This window comes from Camelus ferus, chromosome 9 (assembly GCF_009834535.1).
Source record: "Camelus ferus isolate YT-003-E chromosome 9, BCGSAC_Cfer_1.0, whole genome shotgun sequence".
Lineage (NCBI taxonomy): Eukaryota > Metazoa > Chordata > Mammalia > Artiodactyla > Camelidae > Camelus > Camelus ferus.
In genome coordinates this window covers 9,629,053-9,647,652 of record NC_045704.1, presented here as the reverse complement: position 1 = coordinate 9,647,652, position 18,600 = coordinate 9,629,053, and the positions used below count along the sequence as shown (strand labels likewise).

At 47.4% G+C, this 18,600-nt stretch overlaps 1 protein-coding gene across 1 annotated transcript; it reads left to right on the top strand.

Moving 5' to 3' along the window:
• Positions 1 to 16,664, top strand: NLRP2 (NLR family pyrin domain containing 2). The gene is given in 10 exon segments (XM_032487369.1): positions 1 to 280; positions 2,914 to 4,450; positions 7,969 to 8,139; positions 9,108 to 9,151; positions 9,154 to 9,271; positions 10,001 to 10,171; positions 10,511 to 10,681; positions 11,648 to 11,818; positions 13,437 to 13,607; positions 16,306 to 16,664. Coding segments are annotated over 10 exon segments (2,973 nt in total). The 3' UTR covers positions 16,445 to 16,664.
• Positions 16,665 to 18,600: the final 1,936 nt, after the last annotated feature.

Genomic DNA, 18,600 nt, shown 5'->3' with positions numbered 1-18,600 from the left:
ATGCTACCTTCTGCACAGCTGGGTTTCCACCTGCAACCTCTTCTGGAGCAGCTCCACCAGGACGAGTTGAGCAAATTCAAAGCTCTGCTGAGGACCCTTTCTCTGAAAGATGAGTTCCAGCACATCTCCCCGACGGAGGTAGAGGAGGCTGACGGGAAGCAACTGGCAGAGATTCTCACCAACCGCTGTCCCAGCTGTTGGGTGGAGACGGTGACCATCCAGGTCTTTGACAAGATGAACCGAACAGATCTGTCTGAGAGAGCAAAGGATGAACTCAGGGGTAAGCAGAAACAAGTCCACACAGTCTCCTGGGAGAAAGGAGTAATGGTCTCCATGGTGTTAGAAGTACAGAAATAACAGTGAGCCTTGGGGAGGTTACCTGTTCTAAACACAAGGGCTAGACCTTCATAAAGTCCAGTGGTGTCTTTCCTGGTTCTTATCTTCTGGCTACTTCTACTCCTTCCAAGTATTATGTACCTACCCTGGCTGCCTTACCGTACATCCCTTCCCCTGTTCAAGGCTTTCTGAAATGCATTCATGGTCCCACTTTTTTATATGTCCTCCAAAATCTTAAATTATTATATACCCTCTGTTTTATTTTCAGTTCCCACTTATGTTCCCTTCCCCCACATAACATGTCTTTAAACATTCTCTCCCCTCATCCTCTTTTCTCAGCAAATATTTAAAATATCTCTATTTCCTATAATTTTTTAATTGCCAATTTTATTCCAACCAGGGGTCCGTTTTTAGCTTACTGTCCCCTGTCCTCAATGGGCAGGTAGGGATTTTAGCCCCTAGCTGGCCTCTGGAGACTGCAAATTGGAAAATAGCATGAAGGAACTCGGAGGGTTACATATCTAGTGTCTAGGCTCTGACAAGCACAAATGTCTTCCTCCTCCTCCTTTTTCAGAAGCATCTTTAAAGTCACTTCTGGAAAATAAACCTCCATCAGTAGGTAAGTTACCTGATTAACACACTTTCTTTTTTCATGTGGGATTTTGGAATTCAGGGACTTGTTTTAATTAGACAAGATGCAGTGCTGAGCACTAGGAATGCAAAGAAGTGTAAGACCTCACCTCCGCTGTCGTCCGGGTGGGCAGCAGGAAGACGTGGGACGCCACAGTGAGGCAGTGTTTATAGTAGAAATGAATACATACATACAAATGTAGGGGAGAGCGAGTGAGCGTCCCCTTGGAATCTGGATAAGCTGGATTTTAGAGGGACCTAAAGCAAAGCCAGGGTTGGCAAACCATCACTCACAAACCAAACCCAGCCTGCCATGTGCTTTTGTAGATCCTACAAGCTAAGAATAGTTTTTATACTTTTAAATGGCTGGGGTGAACAATCAAAAGAATATTTTATAGCCTACAGAAATCATAAGAAATTTAGATTTCACTGTACACAAAGTTCTGTGTGCACACAGCATGGTCATTTGCTTATATATTACCTGTGACTGTTTTTGTCCTTCAAGGGCAGAGATGAGCAGTTGCAACAGACTGTGTGGCCCATTAAGCAGAAAATATTTACTCTCTACTCCTTTGCAGGGGGAAAAAAAAAAAGATTGCTAATCCTGGCCAAAAATTTTTTGAATTAGTGATTTTCAACATTCTCTCTTGCCATCACCAGTATCCTTAAAAATAAGTTGGGCTCAGGGCAATAGCAGAGAAGGGGATGGTTTTAAAAGTGAAGACACAGCCATCCATACCTAAACCCCCAATGATCTGGCTACATCGATTGATACACAGATATGTTCAATGTCCTACAACAATGACCTCACTGTCAAAGGTAAGTTGATGACCTATTAGATCCAACACTTGGCAATGCTTTAAGGAAAAGCACCTGCCACGAAGTTGATATTCAATTAAATGTTCTAAGTAAACTAGCACCAGAGTTCTTTGCTTAAAATCTTACCCTTGGCAACATGACATGACTCCTACATGATCATTTTTCCTCAGTTATTTCAGAGCACCTGCTCTCCTGCTTAATCTTCAAAATGCATGATTGGCTGGCCACTTGCCACTCATACTGGACCTCGCTGATTCACTTGGAGTCTTACCAGCTATTTATGTGCCAAAGACTTCCCAGAGGATATCCTCAGATCAGCATTTCCCCAAAGTTCAGATGTTCATACCCGACTGCCTCCTGGATATCTTTTCAGAAATTGCACAAACTCACTTCTTCATTATCCAGTGTGCAGCTTGAAATATTTCTTCCCCCATCATGATTCCATCGTGTTCCTGCGTTCCTTCCCAGGACAGTGTAACTTCACCTAGCATGTCAGAAACCGGGGAAGTAGTCCATGGAGGCTTCCTGGTGCGTTCAGGAAAGGAGCAATTGTCTGTGTGTGCCCATTTCTCTCACCACAGGTTCCTGAACTGCACGGAAATTCACTTGCCAGAAAAGGCAATGAGATCATAGTGGGACAGTCCAGTGGGAAAGAGAGACAAGTAGTTTCAGTAAAGCACACGGAGTTTCCACAGAGCAAGTGCTTCTTGTTACGATTCTACAGCGGAGAGGCATGTAACTTGTTTTAGGGAGCCATTCGCTCTGTGCGCAAACCCAGCGGTTGCACATCCCAGCACACGTTGTGGGCAAGGAACTTAGATGCGCTTCTGGACTCCTTTAATATCATATTTCAAAGAAGTCCCCTTCCTTTGTGTCAAGCCCACGTTAACTTGTATTTTGCAGAGCTAACACAAACGCAGGGAGGAGGCGCCACACACCCAGGAGAAACAAAAGGAGGCTCGGGAGAAGAGCCAGGGCTGTATCGTATCTACCTGCAGCGAGTTTGGTGGCAGGTGGTTCCTTACAAACCTGTCTTCTCCTGTTTTTCTTTCCTTCTTAACACAAAGTGTGTTTTCTTAATGAATCACCAGCTCTCTCCTGTCTGTCCCCTACCTCGTATCCCTGAAGGTAAACAAGATAAATACAGAAATACATTGAAGAAGAAGTTCGGGCAAATCGGGAAGAACTTACGGCCGGGACCCAGTGAAAATGTCCACGTTGCCACGCAGAGATGTGAGGCCCTGATCCCATTCTGGAATCCTCAGATGCTCGCAGGGCCGTTTCCACACACGGTGGTGCTGCACGGTCCCGCGGGCGCTGGCAGAACCACGCTGGCAGAGCGGCCGATGCTGGACTGGCCGCGGGACAGCGCGGCGGAGACCTCGGGCCCCGCCTCCCGCCTGCGCTGCGGGGCGCTCGGCCGCGGGGGCGCGCGCACGCTTGCAGAGCTGCCGGCCGAGGGCCGCCCGGCTCCGCGCGGCGCCGGCCCGGAGGCGCTCGCCCGGGCGCGGAGAGCCCCGCGCCTCGCCGACGGCTCTGACGGGCTGAGCGGCGCCGGGGAGCGGCGGCGGCGGCAGCCGGCGCCCGTCCCGCTGGGGCGCCCGCCGACGCGGCAGGGGGCTCCCAGGGCCGCGCTGCCGGCCACCACGCGCGCGGGGGCCCCGCGGCAGCCCCGGCTCTTGGCTGAGCAGCCGCTCCTCGCGGAGGTCGAGGGGCTCTCGGGGCCGGACAGGAAGGCGCGTTTCCCGCAGCGCCCGGCAGACGAGGCCCGCGCCGCGCGAGCTCCGGACCCGCTGGGGGGCGGCGCCGGCCTGCTCCGCGTGGGCGCGGCGCCCGCCGCGTGCGGGCCCGTCTGCGCGCGCCCGGCCGCCTCCCGCGCCTGCGGCTCCTCCGCCGCCGCGCGCCTGCCGCTCCTCCGCCGCCGCCCCGGGCGCGGCCTCCCGGCGGCGCTGCGGGCCGCGGGCCCCCTGGCTGCCCAGGGCGCCTGGGCGCAGACGTCTGTGTTTGGCGGGCAGGAGCTCCGGAGGCTTGGGGTGGGGGAGGCCGCCCTGCGGCCCCTCCTGGACAGGAATGGTCTGCAGGAGAGCCAAGACCACGGGGGCTGCTGTTCCTTCGTCCGCCTCAGCGTCCAGCAGCTTCCTGCCGCCGCGTTCTGTGCTTTGGAGGCGGAGGACGAGGAGGAGGAGGAGGAGGAGGACGAGAGCAGCCCCAGCTGGGACATTGGGGATGTTCAGCAGCTGCTGTCCGGGGAAGAAAGGCTGAAGAGCCCCGCCCTGACCCAGGTGGGGTGCTTCTTATTTGGCCTCCCCGGGGAGAAGGGAGCCAAGGCGCTGGAGACGGTCTTTGGCTGCCAAGTGTCAACAGAGGTCAAGCGGGAGTTACTGAAATGCAGATCAGTGTCCGACGGGAATAAAGCCTGCTCCTCAACGGCGGACACGAAGGAGGTTTTGTACTGTCTCTACGAGTCTCAGGACGAGCAGCTTGTGAAGGAGGCAGTGGCCCAGGTCAAGGAGATTTCTATTCACTTGACAAGTACATCTGAAATGATGCAGTCTTCTTTCTGCCTTAAACGTTGTCAAAACTTGGAGAAAGTTTCACTGCAGGTGGACAAGGGGATATTCCTGGAGAACGATACTGCGCTGAAGCCAGACACTCAGGTTGAGAGGTAAGAACTTACTTTTTGCTTTACTAGTTCTCCCATCACTAACCTCATCCCCTGCGCCATTAAGAAGAGACCGGAAAGTCCTATTCCCTCTTACTTAAGGTCAGTACGTTCCCACTTGTGGCCTTTTGTCCCACCAACTTAACATTCAAGGCAGGAAGTATAATGTTGTAGTTGGGAATGGGGTCTTTGGGAGGGTGTAGCTCAGTGGTAGAGCTCATGCCTAGCATGCACGAGGTCCTGGCTTTAATCCCCAGTACCTCCATTAAATAAACAAGCCTAATTACCTCCTCCAAAAAGAAAAAAAAAAAAAAGTCAGTATGACCAAAATCGATCAGATTCAGTGCAATTCCTGTGAAAGCAATGGCACCAGAGCTTGTTTTGAGACCTGCCTCCTTTCTTCCTCAGCTGAGCCCGTTCTGCAAACATCCCAGCCTGTTGCGGTCTGCGTGCTGGCTGTGTAGATGTGGGGAGATGCATGAAGTGGTTGTCCCATCTTGGGCATGACTGCTAGAAAAGCATTAAAGATTTGTGTCAGAGGTTGAGCTTACAAAATTCCTGAAATCTGCACCTCACCCGTGATCACGGAGGGTCTCCTCATGGGAACAGACTTAGATTGTGGGATGGCCCCAGTCAGTTAAGAGTCTTTGTTTTTCTTGATTTTGGCCCAAGTGACATCAACCGAGCTCATACAGAGTTTCCAAATATTGCTTCTAACCTTGTGGCTGCTGGAAATGTGTCACCTTCCATGTTGAGATGAAGCTATGGGCTTCAGGAGAGAGTGCTTGACTGGGATTAGGACTCAGGTCTGTTGTCCTATGAAATCCTGTGGTCACAATCCAAAACCCCCACCTCGTGGTGATAGGGAACGTACCCCAACGTACTGATGTTTGTCTTATCAACACATCTCCCCCTCACCCCCGGGTTATTATCTGAAAGAATCTGAAATCCTTATGCATGTTTATTGGACCAGAATAAAGTGTTCTCATTACCTACCTCTGCATATGCCCTCAACATTCCCTCACGTTCATTCCTTCACCACTTAGTAAACAGTCAGAAACTTGAGTTACCCCCCAGGGGACGTTAGGACCGAGATAGCTTGGCACCACCCCTTCCCTACCTTACAGATCACCAGCAATCCACAGACCTTATGCCTTTATCCACATTCTGATTTTTTTCCTTCTCTCACCCAAATGTTTAGACAGGTCTGCCTTCTACTTGATCTAAATCTTTCCTCCGCAGGAGGGTTATTTAAGAGATCTTTTAAATGAAAAATTGCACCAATAACCGCCTCTCTTCCATCCAAGATCCCAAGTCAAAATAGTCTCTATTTGTGTTTCTTTCCAACCTTGGGATGGCTAAGACCAGTGCGGGTGCCAGTGCTCAGTGGTAGTTACTGACCATAGCTTGGTTGCCTGGTTCCTGGAGCTCCTGTCTGGGAAGAAGTAAAAGGCAACGGACATCTTTAGGGTTGCTTATGATGGTTCTGATCTGTAACACAAGCTCATTTTTTTTCTTTTTTGCCGCTTTCCTGCTATTCTCTCCATCAGAGCAGGCCTGTCGCAACGATGATCTATAACTCCTAAGATGGTTAAATCATAAGACAGTTTCTGGCTGAATCACTTTTATCAGTAGCTGAGTCATAAGGAGGGAGAGCTCTGGTTAGCAGCTTGACTATCTTATCTTGGTAAGACCGTTTCTAACACTTAAGTGTATACTGTCTTAAAACTTTTTTCCCAGCACATAGAAACAGTGCTCTTTGAAAAGTCCCACACGCTGGGTTGATAACAGCTTTTCCTCCTCACCGTGTCCCAAGATTTACAATAAGGTCATTTATTTCTAATGTGTCTTTCATCAAGGCAAGCATCACTAGTAAAACCAAAAGGATAACCCAGTCTTAAAACAGCCAGGGGCACTAGAGCTGAGAAAATCTAAGTTCTGTCTGATTTCTTTTTTCTTCTTTTATATCAAATCACAAAATGTCTACTTTGTGTGGAATTGGTATTCAGTCAAGCCAACTAATGGAGCTTCTTGCATTTAGAGACTGTTTACTTCTCCAGGCTCTTTCGAACCTTAGGAAGACAGTCGCGCTGACATATAAAATTACCCTTCCACGTAGTGCCTTGATAAGAACATCCCCAAAACATGATCTTGTGTAATCTTGCCCTCCTGCAGGAGGAAGGACAGTTGTTCTTCAGAAGGTAGAGTCGCCGAGTGGCCCAGAGGGTTGGAGGCAGTTTTGACAATAATAATTTGATTATTCAGATAAAATTGTATGCCCTGGAAATTGACCACCTTGATTTGAAACCAGCTTAGCTCAGTTACAAGCTGGCAGGACGTGAGCACAGGTCTCGGAATCGTACTGTCTGGCGTTGAGTTCTGTCTCTGTTAGTAGCTGTGTGACGTGGGGCGAGTTAGAGCCTTTCTGTGCCTGTGTTTCATTATCTCCAAATAGCCGTGGTACCTACTTCCGAGTAGGATGTTTTAAATGCATCTAATTCTAAAATTGTTCAGGGTGCTTGCAAGAGCTTAAACACTAGCTGCTTCTTTCGACTACATTTCACTCTGTTTTTAGACTTACAAGGTTACTTTTATTCCCTGCACACTTGCACTTTATTTATTCTTCTGCATAAGAATCTTCCAATATTAGACCACTCCTTAGGTTACACAGTATCCCCCAGTCAATAACGGAAATGTTTCAACTTTCTGACACATTGTGGTTTCAGGTACCCTCACCATTTTCATTAAAACCAAAATATTTTATGATTACAAATATCGCATATGTACATAGAAAATTAAAACAATATTGAAAAATATAAACAAACCATGTCATCCACATAAATCCTGCCACCCAGAAACAATTACCAGAACAGAATAAACATGCTTTGAGAAATCTGTGTAGATAAATATGTAACTACTTAAAGATTATATTTTCTCAAGTTTTTATATACATTTTATTTTTTTAAACATTTTTATTGATTTATAATCATTTTACAATGTTGTGTCAAATTCCAGTGTAGAGCACAATTTTTCAGTTATACATGAACACACATGTATTCATTGTCACATTTTTTTTCTCCGTGAGCTACCATAAGATCTTGTGTATACCATTTTAGGTCAGCAAATAGAGTTGTAAGTTAGCTTGAGAATATTACTTATAATGGATATGCCATCAGATATTCGAATATCCTCTATGGACATGTGTTATTACTCTTAACTTTTTATCAATGACATATATTGATCTCAATCTTTGATCAATGTTATGCTTAGAATTTTGACTTACTCTAATCCTCTGTTAGATTGATGTACAGAAAGTTTAAGTTTTGTCCAGTAATGTCCTAGGTGTTGAGCTGTCTGATATTGGTGCTAAATTGATTAAATTCATCCAACTTTCAGAGTCACCCTTGCTTCCTGGGGGTGTATGCCCATAGAAACCCTACACGTGTTCACGGTACTGGACAAATGTTAGTTTTCTCTCCGGCAACATTTGGTAAATTCCAAATTTTGTCTCTCTCCTGTAGGTCCCTGAATGATCAACATATTCTTCCTTTCTGGGTGGACCTTTGTTCCGTGTTTGACTCAAACAGGAATCTGACATTTCTGGACATCAGTCAGAGCTTCCTTAGTACCTCATCAGTGAGGGTTCTTTGTGAAAAAATAGCCTCTGCTGCCCCGAGTCTCCAGAAAGTGATGTAAGTAGAAGCCAGGTCCTGACTTAGTCGTGCCCTGGGGCACGACCGAACGCCTTACGTTTTTTAATGTTGGTGCAATGCTTGAATTCCTGTCGCAGCCTCCAACCAGGCACTCGAGACACAGGGAATTGCTTGGGGTCTGAATAGCTGCGTAGTTACAAGGGAAGATGCCTTGAGAGCCTGAGGTTGCAGATGGCAGGCGCTGTTCTGAATGCAGCTGGTGGTGTCCTTGGGGGTCCAGTTCAGAGAAAGGGCAGGTTCTCAGTGACGCAGCGGCTTGTCTGAAACCAGCTCCTCGATGGCTGCCTGACTGATTTTGGACATCTGAGCTGTGACCACTCCATTATAATTTCCGTTTGTCCTCAAGGACATAGCGCTCGTGAAATATGCCCACTGCTAACACTTCAGGGAAAAAAGATCCTGCCATTCCTTACCGCTCTCAAAAAGCCGTGGAGGAACAGCCTTTGTCTGAAGTGACTGCTTGTGACTGACTTTCCTTTTGCACAAATGAGACGACTAGAGAAATTGGAGCCTCCAATCATTTCTAAAATGAGATTTTAGTCAAGTAGCACAAAGTTTCAGCTACGCAGGATAGGTTCTGGAGATCTAGTGTACTACATCGTGATGGCAGTTAACATTACTGCGTTGTATACTCGGAATTTGCTAAGAGGGTTAATTTTAAGTGTTCTCACCATGAAAGAAAAGAAGGGAACGGTAACTTTGTGAGGTGGTGGCTGAGTAAACTAGCTTCACGGCGGTGATGGATTTCACAAGGCACGTGTATATCAAAGCATGATGTCCTGCACCTTAAATATACACAATTGTTATTTGTCAGTAAGACCTCAACAAGGGCAGAAAATATGAAAAAAATCATTTCTAACATTTAAACACATTGCAGTTCTTCGTTTTCTATGTATGCAATATAAGTATGGAAACTCAACATCTCGCCTCCGTCTTCTTCTCCCTAGCCTCAAAAATCTCTCCCCAGCTGACGCTTACCGGAACATCTGCCTTGCTTGGGAGGTCTTGAGACTCTAACACATCTGACCCTTCAAGGAAATGACCAGGACGATCTGCTTCCCCCGTTGTGTGAGGTCTTGAGGCACCCAAAATGCAATCTGCAATATCTCAGGTAAAGTTATCTCACCATTGCTGAAAACCCTCAGCATAGGAACAGAGCTGCCACAAGTCTGTACAGCAATTCTGTGTAAATCAGAAAAAAAAAAAAAATCCCTTACCCTAATTGGACACAGTACTACTTGAGGCACGTGTCCAAGAACAGAAAATGAGCTAGAGCTTAGTTTCCACTTACACTGATCGTTGGACAACCTGGACGACCATACATAATGTCCCTGAGTCCAAATACACATGATGTTCCAATGAAGGTTCATTTGCTCGTGATGAAGAATATATATCTCCAGGAATAGAATATGGGTACCATGTTGCACAATGTGCTTGACTGGCTGGATTTCTAGATAAGTGGTTCTTGATGTGTGGTCTCCAGACCAGCAGCAGAAGCAGCGCCTGGGAACTTGTTAAAATCCGAATTCTTAGGTCCCAGCCAGATCTTCTAAATCAAATTCTGGGTATATGGCCCAAAATGTGGTTTTAATGCATCTTCCAGGTGATTGAAGACACCTTGAAACGAGGGTCACGCTACATCCAGAGTTTCTGAGGGTTTGCGTTTCTGGGCGGCTGCCAGGTGGTGCCGATGCAGCTGGCCCAGGGGCCACACTGTGACAAGCACTGCTCCAGAACATTTAGTCCAGAATTAACATAATGGAGTGAGACACAAAACCGGAGACAGTCGTGTACCTGCTGCTTTGTTCTCATGAAAGCCTTGTTACCATTTCTCCTGCAGGCTGGCATCGTGTCCTGCCACCACTGAGCGATGGGCCGATCTCTCCTCCTGCCTCAGGATCAGTCAGTCCCTCACGTGCTTGAACCTCACAGCAAACGAGCTCCCGGGTGAGGCTGCCAAGGGCCTGTGCAGGACGCTGAGCCACCCGAAGTGCTTCCTGCAGAGGCTGTCGTAAGTCTCCTCTTCCTCCCCGTGGAGCATCTCCGTTGTGGGTCTAGGGTCACACAGGGAGGAGGAGCGCTAAGACCTGGATTTGCTGGCGACCAGTAGGGAACCTCCCACTGACGTAGACACCTGGGTCGCATTTCTGGTCCCAAGCAAACGGCTCCTGCATCTCATCCTTCTCTCGTTCCTGCTCCTTTACGACCGTGACCACTAGCACACAGTTGAGAGAGGGCGGAGAATCAACAAGAAGGGGTGTAGCTGAGGACTCTGGTCTTTGAAGACAGCCACGAAAGCTGGGTTTTGAAATGTTCTCACCATCTTACCATTTGTGTGGTGATGTTGCAGGTTGGAAAACTGTCACCTTACAGAAGCCAATTGCAAGGAGCTGTCTTCTGCTCTGATTGTCAGCCAGAGGCTGACCCACCTGTGCTTGGCAAAGAATGCTCTTGGAGATCGTGGGGTGAAACTCCTGTGTGAAGGCCTGAGTTACCCCGAATGCCAACTGCAAACCCTGGTGTAAGTCGTGCTGGCTCTGTGTGTGTGTGTGTGTGTGTACATACTGGACTCACGTAAGACAGTTGCAAGTATTTAATAATTCCCCTGACTACCCCAGGTAGGATGCTGATGGTCAGATCTGGTGAGACCTGGGGAGAGGGTGACAGAAAAAAATGGATAATCTAGGATCCAGGACCAGTTATGCCCAGAACCAGTGGCCTCCACCTCTGAGATACTGTCCTGTTAGTAACTGGATTCAGGAAACATAATCAGTCCCATCCCCTAACAGAAGGCGGCAGGCCAAGGCAAGGCGGCGTTCTCTGCCCCACAATTAGGGTGAGGGTAACACACACCACCTGCGTTTGCTTCCTGCTGCTTCTGGGAGAGACTGTCAAAAACCGAGAAGCTTAAGGCAAATCATTATCTTAAAGTTCTGGAGGTTGGAAGTCCAAAATGGGTCCCCTGGGGATAATACCAAGATGTGGGCAGGGCCGCGGTCCTGCTGGGGGCTCGGGGGAGGGGGGGAGCCGTTTCCTTACTGTTCCAGCTCTAAAGGCTGCCTGCCTCCCACGGCCTGTGGCCCTTTCTCCATCTTCAAAGCCAGTGACATAGTGTCCTCAGATGTCCTCTGTCTCCCTCATCACATCTCCCCCTGCTGGCTTTGGCACTCTTGGCTCCTCATGAGAATCCTTGTGGCAACATTCAGCCCCCCGGGTGATCAGCCCATCTCCAGATCCTTACGAACCACACCTGCCGAGTCCCTGTCACACGCAGTGTGACATGGTCACAGGCCCAGGGACTAGAACACAGACGTCCTTGGGGGTGGGGAATTATTCTGTCTACAACACGGCGCCGTGATTTGACTTCCATGCCTCTGCCGTCGCTGAGCTTGTCCAAAGCCCAGGGCTGGTGCTGGATGCGCGCAGCTCTGGTGCGTCCCGCTGGGGACGGACGACAGCGTGTCTTCTCCGTGCGGTTGGTTTCTAGGCTGTGGTGCTGCAGCATAACCTCTGGTGGCTGCTTTCATCTCTCGAAGCTCCTCCAACAAAACTCACGACTTACACACTTGGATCTGGGGCTGAATCACATAGGAATTACTGGACTGAAGTTTCTGTGCGAGTCTTTGAAGAAGCCACTGTGCAACCTGAGATGTCTGTGGTAAGTCACCGTTTCCTGAGCTTCAGTCTGTATCTGAAATGAACTGTCAACGTAACCAACCCCCTCCAGCTCCAGTAAAAAGGACTGGAATAAATCCAGTTGAGTACTTTTAAAATCCACTAGGTCTCTGCACTCTCATGTTCACAGCAGCATCCTTCACAGTAGCCAGACTGCCCTTTGTCCAGTCAGCCCTAACTTTCTGGCAGTATAATCTCAGTTATGCGTTCTAGGAAATGGAGGTAGTTATATCCATGAGAAAAGTTGGTTATGATAATGAAATGTGTATGCATGTTACTCAGCAGTGTGCCACGAGGTATGCTAAATACTGAGACGTTTAACTTCCAAATCTTGGCAAGAACTTAAATGCACAGTCCAAGCTCTCATCTCATGTATGTGTCTGTGTAAGTGTGTGTACGCACGTATGTATGCAAATCCTTTGAACGTTTGTACAACCCCTTGTTTTCTGTCCTCTGCCCACTCAACAACTCTAGGTGGAAGACAGATTTCCCCTCTCTGCTGCAGGCATCTGACATCCAGGTTCACGCTTCCTCTGGGAATTCAGACAGGCAGAGTTTAGATGTCTGTCCAAAACCCAATTGCTCTCTTTCCCTGGCCAAAGCTGCTCCTTCGGCAATCAAAACATTATTTTATTTACTCAGAGCAAAATCCTTTATGGTCATCCTTTTTTCCTTTGTCCTTTCAAATATCAAGTCCAGTCCTTTTTGAAAGCCTGTTACCCTCCCCCTCAGATAATCAATCTGTTCTCATGCCCCTCCCCCCCCACACACGGTAACATCCAGGTTCTCGGTGGGCTTCAGACTTGTCTGTGTCTGCCGTTGTACAGTTTTTCCCATCAAGCAGTAAGAACAACTTCCCAGAGTGGAAAAAAGAAAGTGAATGAAAGGCCGCAAATGGCAAAACATCCTTTCTTATGGGCGAGCTGTACACATACGTGCTGTGTCGTCTTTACCCATTCATCTGTTGATGTGCACTTAGGATGCTTCTGTATCTTGGCAATAACAAATAATGTTGCTGCTAATAGCAGGGTGTGTGTATCTTTTTGAATCAATTCTTATTTTGTGGTTGGCTTTATTCTTTTGATAACTATGTAAGTTTAAAAAGCTAAAGCTCTAAATGTTCTTAGAAACAATGAACAATCAAAACTCTCAATGGTTCCCCCTCTTTCCAAGTAAAATCTGAAGTTTACAGTGGCCTGAGGGTCTGATTCAGGCCGGCTCCCTCGTATCTGTGACCTCTTAACTGCCTCACCCGGCTCACTCTCAGGCTGTCTGCCTTGATACTGTTTTACATGACGATCACATGCAACCTCAGGGCCTTTGTACAAACTATTTCTCTGCCTGGGGGGTTCCGACTCTGGGCCTCCCAATGGTCCACCCTCTTCACTCACTCAGGTCTTCCTCCCCTAGCTGCTCCCCCGACCCCCTGCCCTCCGTAACCCTCACTGAATATGGCACACCGTACACGTCTGTTTCCTGTCATTAGATGGATTCTGGGGGAAGAGACTTCCGTTGTTGACGGTTGGCGCCCCAACACCGAGAGCAAGCCTGGCATAGCGGATGGTGTCGGTAAGTATTTGCTTTGTGTGTTTCGCCTACAGGTTGTGGGGATGTGCCATCTCCCCCTTCTGCTGTGCGGACCTCTCATCTGCCCTTCAGCGCAATCGGAACCTGATCACTCTGGACCTGGGTCAGAATTTCTTGGGCTACAGTGGGATAAAGATGCTGTGTGATGCCCTGAAACTTCAGAGTTGCCCCCTCCGGACAGTCAGGTATGATCCTTCTTCTCCTCAGTGTTTTCTCTGTGACTGTAGGTTTGGGGGGAGCACAGACTACAGGAATCTGTCGCAGGCAGTGGTGCTAACGTTCAGCTTCCATCTGTTGATGTCTGGTCACGAGACTGTTCTCCCGTAAGTTCTTTCTGGTGTTGTGGCAGGTCAGGTGAGTCAAAGGGTGAGACCAAAACTCAGTCTGAAGCCAAGAAGCTGGGTCTAGGGCTTAATTAAGTGAAGGAGAGTTACGGCAGCCAGCCGTTGTCTCATTAGGGAAGTGAAGCTGCAGGCCTGACCTGGTGCTTCTGGGAAGAGCGCGTCTGCAGCTTACAGAGGTCTGGCGGGTCAGCGCAGCCTTTGGCGTGTGTTCTCTGGAGCGAGTCTGCTATCTGATGAGACTAGCCTGTGATCACAGGAATAACCCCCAGTTTTCAGCCTTCTGCTTGTTCTGCAGAGCAGGTTGTCATCGAGTTTAGTTGTTTACTTACTGCCATTGTCCCAGGTCTCAGCTGAGTCCCTGGGATGTACCCCGCCAAGTGTGGGTCCTTGGCTTCGCACGGGAGAGGACTCAGGAGCGAGCCACAGCTGAGTAGAGGTGGATTTATTCAGAGATACGTACTGCGTAGCGCACAGGCTGTTTTCAGAGGGCGAGAGAAAGGCCACGAGGCGTGGGGGTCGTGCTCAGGTGACAGTAAAAGCAGATACGCACTCCACAGACAGAGTGCGGGCGTCTCCGAAGACAAGGGCGCGAGAGAGGCAGCCACGAGGCGCGTTGTTGGCAGTTTTTATGGGCTCAGTAGCTTCACACACCAACAAGTGGGAGCCCTGTTCCAACGCCCCTGGGGAAGGGGCTGGGATTCCCGGGAATGGGCCACCGCCCACTCCCTGACCTTTAATGGTCGGCCTTGGGACTGTCGTGGCGCCTCTGGGCATGTTGTTTCTCACGCTAAGACATTACCATGAATGTATCATGAAGCTCAAGGTCTCCTGGAAGTCCAGTCTCCCGCCGTCTTGAGCTTCCAGGTCTACTGGGAGTTGGATCTTTCAACCTTTTTGGTGTTAATTGCAGAAGGAATGTGTAGACACTGACTTTTTTTTCCCTAACCCCTTCCTTGAGAATTAGCCCTCGCACTTTAGAGAATATCAGTGAATTTCAGTCAAGATGTAAAGCCCCGACAGAGACGCCACTGGAGCTATTTCTTTAGATCGGCCAATCAGACATTCTTTCCTGGTCATCGAACCTCAAGATGAGTGATCCAGGGTGCAGGCTTCTTCCTGAATTACAGATCCTAGAAAGGCACAAACGCCCTGGACCTGCCCTTCAGAGTTTGGCTTTTAGTGCTCTCATTCTATCAGCTACCCCATGTCCTTCTGATAAGCCCTTCTAAGTCAACTGTAGTCATTTTCTCTTACTCGAGGCCAAAGAACCCCACCATCACACCTCGTTCTTACAGCAGCATATATGTAGCTCCTGGGCTGGTTCTTCCCATCCCGTTTCTGATTCCTTCAACACTTCTGACCAAACACAGATCTGCCGTGGAAACTATTTTTGTTCTCTGCCACAACTATGACCCACCTCTGACAATCATGAATGAAGACAGTTATGTTTGATCTTGAAAGGTCATAGTTTAAAATATTTTGAAGCTAGTTGGCCCTTATTTTAACCAAAGTTACACTGATTGTTGACCAGGTACCTGCTCAGGCTAGCTTAAGTTTGCACAGGTGTATTGAGTTGGGGGTGAGGTTTCTTGTAGCTTTATTGAGACGTGATTTACAAGTAAAAATTGTATATATTTATGGTGTACAATGTGATGTTTTGATATATGTATATATGATGAAGTGATTACCACAAGCAAGGTAATTAACACATCCATCACCTCACAGTTACCTTTTGTGTGTGTGTGGTGAGAACACAGAAGATCTACTCTTAGCAAATTTCACGTATGTGATACGGTATTTTCAACTGTGGTCACCGTGCTGTATGTTAGATCTCCAGAACTTACTCATTTTATACCTGAAGGTTTGTTGTATGGATGTATTGTGACTCTCAAGCGACAGAACAGATGTGTCAATGTGTTAGTAAAACCATGACTATGATGCCAAAAAGAAACATGGCAGCCACTACCCTTGGTTTTACACATATTTTTGCTTTAATTATTCCCTCTCCCCTCCCACTCCCCATTTCCACACACACGTGACTGAGTATGGTTACCAGAAGGTAAATCCTAGCAATGAGGCTGCTCTCATCACAGGTCAATACAGGGTGGTAATTACCTAGTAACTCGTGGACAAGGAGGATAAAAAGTTAATCCCACTGACTTGGTTCCGATGTGTATGCCTCATCCTGGATCCACCATGTGGAAGTTGCCAAAGTGAGTTATGGAGTGGATAGGGGTTGGAGCTAAATCATAGGCGTATTTATCAATTCCATCTCCAATGCCATTTATGATATGATAATCACCCAAGATCATCCAGGCTTCCAAAGCTACTCAGCGGCTTTACACCGTTATGGCGCTAGCCCGGTATTCTGTTCTTCCCTATCAAATGGATGTGGAACTCCGCTTTGCAGCAGACAATGACCAGTAAAGGTGGCCTTTGTTCTGCAAATTCCTAAAGCATGAAACTTGCAGGCACTTGAGCATTTGGGATGAATCTCCTTGAAACAATAAGAAACCTCCCACCCCGCTTCTACCCCTAGATTGAAGATAGATGAGTCTGTCTTTCGAATTCGGAAGCTGCTAGAAGAAATAAAGGAAAGCAACCCACAGCTGACTATTGAGAGTGATCATCAAGGTCCAAAACATAGCAGACCTTCTTCTCGTGACTTCATTTTCTGAATCTCCCTGGAGTTACTGATTCTCCAATAAAGTCATAGATCGTCAAGGTGACGGTGAACTTCCCAGGAGCCCTCTCAGTGATGTTAGTTGCGGGGCCAAATATTATTTCAGCCATGGTTGTGCCTCTGACTTGCATAAAACGTACACACATCACAACCCTGTTGTGGGTGAAATGTCTATATCTCGGGTACATCAAGAGAAATAAAGGTGAAAGCATGCATGAAGTCTTCGTTATTGATGGATTCTGACCAAATGTAAAGAAAAGATAATTTGGGTAGAACTTAGCCCAAGGGGGAAAATGGGACAGGAATGTTTGTGAGCACATTGATCTCTGTTTGCCTTGGCCGGTCATTGCCCAGTGCCAGTATTTCTTGATCTGCATTGATAGCTGCCTGAGAAGCCGTCCTCATCAGAGCATTTCTCCTACCAATCCCACAATATTTTGTAGCCCTCTTAGGTGCTTCAAGTATGATCATGTCATTGCTCTGATTAACTTTTTCATAATTCTGCCTTTCCCTACAGAAAACATAACTTCATGGTATGCATAGCTATTCCTCATCAAATCTCCAGTACCTCCTTCCAACACACTGAATCCCAAAATTCCTTAAAGCAACAGTGTAAGAATTACTTTTTTATTAAGCACTAATTTAAAATTTTTTCTTCCAATCCTACTTTCTCCTATCTCTTCTTTGGGCCCTATCAGTTCATCATTCTCACCAAATATTACCACATTCCCAGACATCATCTTCAAGTCACCCTTCAACGTGCTCCATCATTCCAGCAACATCACTGCACACAGTGTGGGCTCCTAGGGTTTCCTATAAGTTTCCTTCTGTTCCTGTATCAAGGCTTCTTGTTCAGCTGGATATAAGTCATTCCTAAAGCATCACCATTCTCAGGTTCTGAGGGGTGGGTACCTTTAGTGGAAGCAGGTGGGGTTGTTAAAAGAAATAGAGGCACATAATTTTCTTAAGCTAGAAGAGAATTTAGATGGCTTATAGTCAAGGGTTTCTCAATGTCTGCAGTCATTTGGGGGCAGATAATTCCTTGTTACCGTAAATGTGTCTAAAGAGTATGTATGTGCTTGGTGACAGATTGTCTTGTGCATTTTCAGGGCGTTAGTAGCACCGCTACCCTCTACCCACCAGATACCAGCGCCTCCCTCATAGCTGTGACTACCAAAAGTGTCTCAAGACATCAGCAAATATACCGCGGGTGCAAAGCACTCCTAGACTGGATTCCTGTAATCTGCTGTAATCTAGCCCAGCCCCCTTTAAGGGGTAAGAAATTGAGTAACCTGTATACACAGATTTAGGGACTGATACTGACTATTTCACCTGTAAGTTGAAAAGCCTCTGGGAGTGTGGTCATTAATGGTAGAACAAGACAGGAGAAGGATAGGACCATAAATCAGTTACACCAGAGACCATGTCTTTGGGGGAAAAGACGTTTGGGACCAAGGAACAAGAGAAGGGCATTCTTAGGATGGGGAGATGCGATGGGGCAAGACTTGAGTTCGCACACATGTAACCAAATGTTTCTGGTTGCCCATAACTGCAACTGGAGAACAGGAAAAAATTAACTCTCAACATCCCCTTCCCCATGGAAAGAATATCTGCCTCATCCATGTATCTTGGATGCCCAAATTATTCCCACCCATCTTACTTACACACTGTATGTTTGGAGCTGTGGTAAATATACATAACATAAAATTTACCTCTAGTAACATTTAGTACATCCACAGAGTTGTGCAACCATTACCACTGTATGGTTCCAGAACATTTTCATCACACCAAAAGATGGAGAAAACCCAGCTGTCCATTACCAACGACTAAGTAGACAATCTGTTTTTAATGCACCTTTACAAAGACCAATTGATACACACCATGTGCACAGGAAACTGTGTTTATCACTAGTTTATCTCCAGGGCTGATTCTCTCCTGACCTTTTAATAAGTATTGACATCCCAGTGGCCCATAAAATGCTAACTCATGCTCACAACTAAATTCACCATCTTTCTCCAAAGCGTGTACCTCTTCCTCTGTTCCAGCGACGCCCTCGGGGGCACTCTGTTATTACCCACAAGAAGTGCTAGAATTAAAGCTGAGACATGGGGGGCACACAGAGGTTCCTGTTTGTCTGTGAGTTTGCATGTG